The sequence below is a fragment of the Pimephales promelas genome, chromosome 9 (genome assembly GCF_988280905.1).
Source record: "Pimephales promelas chromosome 9, fPimPro1.hap1.1, whole genome shotgun sequence".
Taxonomy (NCBI): Eukaryota; Metazoa; Chordata; class Actinopteri; order Cypriniformes; family Leuciscidae; genus Pimephales; species Pimephales promelas.
In genome coordinates, this window is record NC_142777.1 from 15,695,006 (window position 1) to 15,704,620 (window position 9,615).

Genomic DNA, 9,615 nt, shown 5'->3' on the forward strand with positions numbered 1-9,615 from the left:
ACATCTTCCGAAAGTTTCTTCACCCGTCCCACAGATGAAACTAATCACTGGAGCTCCGAACATCACTTGGAGCACGGAGTAAGTCATGATCTCCTGTTTTAATGTTACAACAAATTCACAACTTGTTTGACAAAAACTATGACAACTTGACTGATGTAAGATGAATCTTTCCCGTAGCGTAAGCTAGCTTACGCAATGCTCGTTCCCTCATCTAGAGAGAACCGAGGTTACGTTAGGTAATCGATTCGTTTCCCATTTAATAAGTATCAGTCTGTAACTTAGACAACAGTTTTACAGCCTGTTCACTGACAACACCTGCTCAGAACAAATAGTCTAGGCCTAGTCATCTTATTACACGAATCACGATGACTGACATATTGTCACATTATAAACATCTCTCTCTCCAAATAGGCGTAAAAATTTTATTAGCACTAGATAAATTAAAATGTAATGCATAGTCGATTTTAAAACATCTCTCTCTCCAAATAGGCTTAATAATTTTATTAGCACTAGATAAATTAAAGTGTATTGCATAGTCGATTTTATAGGTCACTTTTAAAATCATGTCATATTTTATAATTATATCCTGGCCAAGGATGCATTAATTATTGCTTCTGTCTTTCAAAGATGTCAGGAAAAAAAACAATTATAAAAAAGCTCATTCACCCTGAGAGGAAAGCCCCCTAAAAAGGCCTGTTTAGAGGATAATTTGCTGATCTTTTTGCAAAAAAAAAAAAAAAAAACCCACAAAAATCGTAGATTAATTTGTAAAAATTATATATATATATATATATATATATATATATATATGTAACTACTCGCTGATTACAAAACAGTCCACGCTTCCGAAGTACTGATGTCCATTTTTGTTTATTTATTCCAGAGACACCGTGAAAACTAGACACAAAGGAAAACCAAACCATAATTTTACACACAACACCACTACAAACACAAACCAACATAATATACAAAGTATTAAAACATTTACCGTATTCGCCTGGTAACCAACAGTAGATTTAAGTCAGGAGCACTATCCTGCGGTCTTAGTTTCACATCACATCATTACATTGACGCTAACACGTCCAGCTGAATTAATCAGCACACACAGGATCACATGACCTCAACTTCAACGATAGAATAATAATAAAATACAAACGGCAAACAAATTAAGAAATTCACCATACAGAAATACACATTTAAACTATGAAATCCCAAAATAAACTATAAAGTCAAAATAAACATTAACCACTCAAATCACCAAAATATCATCCCCTGAGCTGACCTTCCAGCGTCAGCTACACTCCCACCAAATTACCATTGAGTGATAAGAAACAAACACAACCAATCAAATGGTAATTTCCAAGCTCCAACAGGAAACATGAAAATCGGCAAAAAAAGCAAAAAACAAAAAAACCACAAAAAAAGGTTCATATTTCATAATTACACAATCTTCTGTTAAAATGAACAAATTGTTCACCATTCTTCACATTCTACTGTCAACCAGCATTAGGGCAGCACAAATCAACATATCACAGCATTGTACTAACATGATTCAACTTCTAATGAGTGATAAGATATTAATTTTCACCTTTTGCTACAAGAACTACCAATTTTTGGATGGGTCGTTCAATAACAGAGGGTTTAGTGAGGCGTTCACCCCTTTTCCCCAACTTCCGATCACCAATCTGTATTTTAGCTTTCCGTACCAGTCCATCATCAGCCTTGCAAACTTCAACGACCCTAGCCAACCTCCATTCGTTGCGGGGAGTTTCCTCTTCCTTAACAATGACAATGTCCCCCACTTGCACATTCCGCCTTAGTGCATGCCATCTTTGCCTTAGAGAGATATTAGCAAGATATTCTTTCCTCCATCTGCTCCAAAACTGTTCACTCAAATACTGCACCTGCCTCCAACGTTTCTTTGCATAAAGATCTTCCTTAACAAATGCACCCGGAGGAGGAAGTGGGACAGACGACTTCATGGTAAGCAGGTGATTGGGGGTTAAAGGCTCTGGACTTGTAGGATCACTGAGACCATCCACTGTCAATGGCCGATTGTTGACTATTGACATAGCTTCATAGAAGAATGTACGTAAAGAGGCATCATTAAGTCTTCCACTACTTAGTGCCAAAACTGAACTCATCACACCCTTTACAGTTCGAATCTGCCGTTCCCAGACACCTCCAGCGTGACTTGAACTGGGTGCATTCAGGCAGAAATCGCACTGCTTCTCTGCCAGATATGCTGCCACTCTCTCTTTACTCACTTCTCTAAAAGCTTTCTTCAACTCATTCCTTGCCCCCATGAAGTTTGTTCCTTGGTCTGATCTAATATGTCTGACAGCTCCACGGATGGCTAGAAAACACCGTAAAGCGTTGATGAATGCATCAGTCGTCATGTCCTCCAACATCTCTACGTGGACTGCTCTGGAGCAAAGACAAGTAAAAAGAAGGCCATATCGTTTATGTGTTTTACGACCTTGCTTGGTGTAAAAAGGACCAAAACAGTCCATGCCACAATAGGTAAATGGCGGGGAGGGGTCAGTTCGGTCATGGGGCAAGTCCGCCATCCGTTGTTGTTCTGGCGGCCTACGTGCTCTCCTACAAGGAACACACTGTCGTATGTAGTGCGCTACCACCTTACTGCCACCCATGATCCAAAAGCCATTGGCTCGCAGTTCATTCAGAGTCTGTCCCCTGCCTTGATGTTGAATTTTTTGATGATAGTGTGCCAATACAAGGTATGTGATCAGACCATTACTTGGAAGGATTGCTGGGTATCGTAATTCAAGAGGAGCACATGCCCTCCTCAATCGTCCTCCCACCCTCATTATTCCATCCTGCATGAATGGATCAAGCTGATACAGAGGATGGCTTGAAGGCAGCCTGCCCGAGTCCTGACTGAGTACATTCAACTCTTCTTTGAAAGCATCCTGTTGTGCAAGCTGAATAAGAGTAAATGAGGCCCTCCTCCTCTCCTCGACATTTAAAGATGTTGGAGTCTTCATCTTCCTTGCTAATCTTTGGATGCGAGCAATGACATTCACAGCTGTAGTCCATTTTGATAGTCGTGATAGTCGCTGTTGAAAATCCACCTCAGTCATAATCTCGGTCCTCAATACCTGGACAGCCTTGACCTCCGGGTCTCCCACCGACAGCTCCAACGTTCCTTGTTTAGCAAATATCTCTTTCTCCCAAAGGAATCTGGGCCCTGTCAACCAGTTTGAACTGATCAACTCCTCTACAGTAAGGCCCCTCGAGGCATGGTCAGCAGGATTCTCTTCTGTATTGATGTAATACCACTGTCTTGGATCGGTGGCCTCCCGAATTCTCTGGACCCGGTTAGCAACAAAGACATGAAATCTTCTTGCTTCATTGTTGATATAGCCAAGGACCACTTGAGAATCTGTCCAGAAATATTCTCTATCGACTCTGAGTGCCAACTCCTCTTTCAACGTACTACTAACAGCAGCAGAGATGACTGCTGCAGTTAACTCTAATCTTGGTATAGTGACAACTTTGATGGGAGCAACTCTTGCTTTACCCATAACTAAAGCACAATGTATCTTACTTTCACTCATCAATCTGATATAAGAGCACTGCCCATAGCCTTGACTGCTAGCATCAGAAAAGTGGTGCAATTCAATGCTCAGAATCGGCCCAAAATTTGGAGGGGCGAAACATCGTGGAATCTGTACCTTCCCTAGGTTGGGCAGATCATTCAACCAACTCTCCCACCTTGGTCTCAGTTCAGAGGGTAACGGTTCATCCCAACTGATGCCCTTCTGGCACATCTCCTGCAGGACCTTCTTGCCAGATATGACAAATGGGGCCAAAAACCCCAAAGGGTCATAGACTGAAGCCACCATGGACAGAATTCCACGTCGTGTCGCAGGTTTCCTTTCAAGAACAACCTTGAATGTGAATACATCATTCTCTACATCCCACCTTACGCCCAAGACATTTTGTACTGGAAGAAAGTCATGATGAAAGTCAACGTTCTTTACTTCAGCAGCATGATCACACGGACTGATTGACTCCAACACTTCTCGGTTGTTTGAAATAAACTTGTGAAGATGCAGCTTTCCCTTAGCACACACGGCCTGAGCTTCCTTCACCAGCTTGATTGCTACCTCAACAGATTCCAGGCTTACAAGGCCGTCGTCCACATAAAAATGGTTCCTGATAAACCCTGCTGCCAAAGGATACTCACTCTCATTCATATTGGCGAGATACTTCAGGCCATAATTGGCACAGCCTGGAGAAGATGATGCTCCAAAAAGGTGTACTTTCATGCGATATTCTCTGGGTTCTGCGTCGGTATCCCCATTTGCCCACCACAGAAAACGCAGATAGTCCCGATCTTCCTTAATAACATGAAATCTATGAAACATTTTCTCAATGTCACACATGACAGCGATAGGGTGTTTACGGAAACGGCAAAGCACTCCAGTCAATCCATTGGTAAGGTCAGGCCCTGTCAATAGATGGTCATTTAACGCGGTACCTTCATACCTAGCGGCGCAGTCAAAGACTATCCTGATCTTATTTGGTTTCCTATGGTGATAGACGCCTTGATGGGGAATATACCACACATTACCCGGGTCTGGTTGCTCATTTGCTATTTCCGCATCTCCATCTCTGAAGACATCTTCCATAAACTTCACATAGTCCTGTCTGAATTGAGGATTCTTGTCCAGTTTCCTCTTGAGGTGCTTCAACCGTCCTAATGCAAGACTCCTATTATTTGGAAGCTGAGGCCGTATTTTAAAAGGAAGAGGCATCTCAAGATGGCCATACTCATTTTGATAGACACCCTCTTTTACTACCTGCAGGAACTGAATATCATCTTGTGATTTACTCTTTTCACCGGATGAAATATCTATAAAATCCAGCTCAAGTGCCCTAATAACAGTGGCAGGTGTCACGGAGGGGAGTTCTCTGACTGATATGCGATGGCATAAACCAGTCCCAAACTTGGAGTTTACACATCCTGGAGTTCCTCCTATGATGCTCCAGCCAAGGTCCGTCTTGATGGCATAAGGCTCTTCATCCCCACCAGTGATGACCTGTCGTGGCATCAGTGCTCTGGAGCAATCATAGCCGATCAATAGACCTACTCCACAATCCATCCGTACGGGCATTTCATTAGCGATCACCTCTAGGTGTCTCCACCGTTTAGCTGTTTCGCAGGTTGGAATATGTGTGGGCACAAAGGGAATAAAGTCTCTTGTGTAAACAGGAGGCAGACAGATAGGGATGTCCGAAGAAAATCCTCTAACCTGAAGTCCACTTACACTGTGACTCATTACAACAGAGTCTTTTTCCATCATTGTGGAAAGCTTTAGTTTTACCGGTTCCATTAATGCCTGCAAGCTTTCACACACTTCCTGATCCACAAATGTGTGACTACTCTGGGTGTCTAGTAAAGCATATACACAGACTTCAGACTCTGAGTTAGATAAAGACAGCCATACTGGGACAATCATAGATGTTATATCACCTTCTCCACCCTTCGTACAGCATGTTAGAGAGAATGCATTCTCTTCCGTCTGCAAAGCTATCCGTGGAGACGACTTGTTTTCTGGCTGACGATCTTCATGTAATGAAGTGGGGTGGCGCTTCTTGCATAACCCACACACAGCTCTATTTCTGCAGTCTTTGGAGCCATGCCCTCTTCTTAAACATGCAAAGCACAACTTATTCTCCATGACAAACTTCCTCTTTTCCTCTACTACCCTTTCCATTAGTTTTGGACATTCCTGAATAGAATGACGATCATCACAGAACATACATTCAACTGAATTTAGGCTACTCACAAAGGTAGTTTTCTTCCTACAAGTCTCTTCAGTCTCACGGTCGGTAAGGTCACTGAATTCAGCCGTAGCATATGCTGCATCTAAAGCCTTCGCAGTGGTTGCAAACGTGTTTACTCTTGAACGCTTTATTTCCTTAGATGGCTTCTCTTCAACAGTCTTTAGTGCATACAATGATGACACAGGATTGCACGCTATGCGTGCTTCTTTTGATACAAATGAGGCAAACTGATTAAAGCTTGGATAATCTTGGTCTTTATCCAGCTGTTCTGTGACATAACGGTTCCACCTGCTTGTCACCCAGAAAGGAAGCTTGGCCAGTATCCTCTGATTTTCCTCGCAATCATTCAGCACTTGAAGACCCTTAATATGCGGCAAAGCATCACTACATGATTGTAGGAAGTCACTGAACTCTCTTAACTTGACGTACTCGGCTGCACCAATCTTAGGCCACCTATTAAGTTTCTCTCTAAAGGCACGTTGCACCACAAAGGAGTGACCATATCTGGCATTCAATTTCTCCCACGCTTGCTGATAGGCCTGTTCATCTTTCCTGTAGAAGCTACCTTCCAGAGCCGATCTTGCCTCACCGTCAACATACTTCTGTAAGTAGAAGAGCTTATCTGCGGGATTTGAGCACCGTCCCTCTATTAGAGCTTTAAAGGTGGTGCTCCATTCTATAAACTTCAATGGGTCGCCATAAAATACAAAGGGTTCTGGAGCTGGGAGTCGAGATAGAGCCATAGACCCTTGTAAGGCCTGTACTAAGGATACTTCACTTCTTGTAACTTGCTGATTCAAACATGTGTTAGGAACCAGGGGGCTGTGGTTACTCACGTCACATACTGAATCACACCGTTGACTTTTTATCCTTGACTCCTCCTCAGTATACACTCTGAGCCTTGCCTCCATAACCTCAATGTCTCTACGATCTTCCAGCTTCTTCAGTTGCTGCCTTTGTGCTTCGATGTCAGCCTCCATTTCCACTTCAGCCTTTTTCGCGGCCAACAGCGCGGCAGTCTCTGCTCTCTTAGCTGAAATGCTTTCAGACTCCGATGCAGGTTTAGAATGATTGCTAACGACCGTAGCTCTACCCACCGTGGATCCATATATAGACCTAGCGTACTCACAGTCCAGTAGCATACGTAACCTTGCTCTCTCAGCTTCAGCATCAAATTCTATGCCATCTTCCACCATGCGTACCCTCATTAATTTCATCAAGTCTGCCGTTACAGCCGAACATGCATCAATTTTTCTCCTAGTTTCTTGGCTTGGTGGTGCTTGGAGTCGCATGTTATCATATAACTCTTTCAATTCAAACTCTTGCCTCTCAACCTCATCCATCATGTCACACAAGTCTTTTTCAGAACACTCACGTTTTAACTTTGAACGAACATCTTTGGCTTGAGACTTCCATTTCTCATATACAGATTTAAACTTCCTCTCCTTTTGAATCAGTTCTTGCTCTTTTAACTCCTGCATCTTTGGAGTTAAACGTTTATCACGGGAGGATTTTCTGATTTCAGTCGTCTCTAATAACACAGAATTAAGCTCTTTACGCCTTGCCTCAGATTTCTCGGTGCATGATGCACATGATACATGTCGAGGCCTCACAACACCATCCAAATTCTCTGCCAATAAATCTACTTGCTCTGATAATGGAGAATCATTTTGTTCAGCTGACTCACCCTGGACTGACATTTTTCTAAAAAATTTGTGCTTTTACAAATAGTACAAAATATGACATTTATGATCGCAATAGATAGTAGTGAAACAATCTTAGACTGAGTAACAAATTAACTTAAATGCCCTTAACACTTAGACATTTATCTACTTAAGAAATCTTAAACACATTACAATCATGCAGTTAAGAATCAGTTATCTCTGGAACTTTTTTTTTTTTTTTTTTTTTTTTTACTTAAAACTATCCATCATTTACAAAAAGGATCATTTGACATTGCACATCTAACCTGCTGATACGCAGCTGACACAAAGTTGCGTGAGAAGATCCTCCATTGACGGTCATGTAGAAGATTTGCACACTAAAGCTCGCAACGGTCCATCATAGAAGGCAAACACTGCACGCCAAGTCCTTTAAGTTCACCACGGGACACAATCGAACGGCACGCGAAGTCCAAGGAAGGCACAACAGATCCGCACACCGAAGACAGCAGCATCGACGATCACCACGGAAAACAGTTCATCCGCGTGCAGAGACTTGGAAGTGGCAGGCTGCTCGCCGAAACTGGAGGATCACCGCCAAAGCACATCTCGTAGTCGGTAGAATGGAATTAGGTTACGTTTTCACTGTAACTACTCGCTGATTACAAAACAGTCCACGCTTCCGAAGTACTGATGTCCATTTTTGTTTATTTATTCCAGAGACACCGTGAAAACTAGACACAAAGGAAAACCAAACCATAATTTTACACACAACACCACTACAAACACAAACCAACATAATATACAAAGTATTAAAACATTTACCGTATTCGCCTGGTAACCAACAGTAGATTTAAGTCAGGAGCACTATCCTGCGGTCTTAGTTTCACATCACATCATTACATTGACGCTAACACGTCCAGCTGAATTAATCAGCACACACAGGATCACATGACCTCAACTTCAACGATAGAATAATAATAAAATACAAACGGCAAACAAATTAAGAAATTCACCATACAGAAATACACATTTAAACTATGAAATCCCAAAATAAACTATAAAGTCAAAATAAACATTAACCACTCAAATCACCAAAATATCATCCCCTGAGCTGACCTTCCAGCGTCAGCTACAATATATATATATATACATACATACTGTATATTCAATGTAAAAAAATAAAATGGAAATTCAAATACACACTGATATATGTAATGCAAATGTAAAAATATAATGGAAATGCAAATTGTTGGATAATTATAATCATGGTATTTTGCTTATTTATGCATTCAGTGCAGTGCAGAAAATGATAAGGTCTAAATGTAACTGGCCCCTCTAACAGTACAACTGGCCCCAGCTTGGCCCCCCCAGTTGAAATGGTCTAGAACCGCCACTGTGTGTGTGTGAGAGAGAGAGAGAGAGAGAGAGAGAGAGAGAGAGAGAGAGAGAGAGAGAGAGAGAGAGAGAGAGAGAGAGAGAGAGAGAGAGAGAGAGAGAGAGAGAGAGAGAGAGAGGAGAAATGTAACAAAGTTTAATATTGTTTGTAAACTGTGTTTGAGAGAGAGGAAGGTGTTCAGAGAGTCTGTAGGATGTTAAGCTGTTATTTGTTTTATGGACTCAATGTTGAAAATTTAAAACATTTCAAACACACTGTTGGCAGAAGTGAAAAATAAATAATTTTATGAAGTTACAATTTTGTTTGATTCCATGGTGTATTTTACTGAACATGAGTATTTACAATGCAAATTATTGTAATTTACTGGCAAATACTTATCTTGTCTTTTCATTTTATTAAGATCAGATTATGCATGTAAAATTAAAATAATAAGGTGACTTGACTTGCACTTGACTTAACCTACTACAAGACTTGACTTGACTTGACATAGCCTGTGACTTGACTTGACTTGCCCCCCCCCCAAAAAAAATACTTGGGACTTACTTGAGACTTGCGTGACCTGCGCCCATCTCTGCTCTAAGTTTTAAGACAGTTCAAATGGAAGTTGGGAATTATGTGTTGTTTGAATAAATCTCCTAGGAGAAATACATCAAATTACAACGCATGTGTTTACCAATCACCACCATACTCGGTGTGCATGAAGTCAAGACATTGAGGATGCTCAATTCCGGACGGATT

General features: G+C 41.5%; 1 protein-coding gene across 2 annotated transcripts; it reads right to left on the reverse strand.

The window, feature by feature from the left end:
• Positions 1-851: 851 nt before the first annotated feature.
• On the reverse strand, positions 852-8,611 carry LOC120492862 (uncharacterized). Of its 2 annotated transcripts, none has more exons than XR_016169660.1 (2): positions 989-8,611; positions 852-897 (listed from the first exon to the last, which is right to left on the reverse strand). XR_016169660.1 is itself a non-coding variant. In XM_039691146.2 (2 exons), the coding sequence occupies exon 2, from the start codon at positions 7,515-7,517 to the stop codon at positions 1,578-1,580; it is 5,940 nt and encodes a 1,979-aa protein (XP_039547080.2). In that variant the 5' UTR covers positions 7,518-8,212; positions 8,304-8,611; the 3' UTR covers positions 852-1,577. The 2 variants fall into 2 exon arrangements, 1 of the variants encoding a protein (XP_039547080.2); XM_039691146.2 differs by having other exon boundaries at positions 852-8,212; positions 8,304-8,611.
• Positions 8,612-9,615: the final 1,004 nt, after the last annotated feature.

Coding starts and splice junctions, on each gene's coding strand:
- LOC120492862 (XM_039691146.2), bottom strand. CDS start 7,517: ATGTCAGTCCAGGGTGAGTCAGCTGAACAAAATGATTCTCCATTATCA.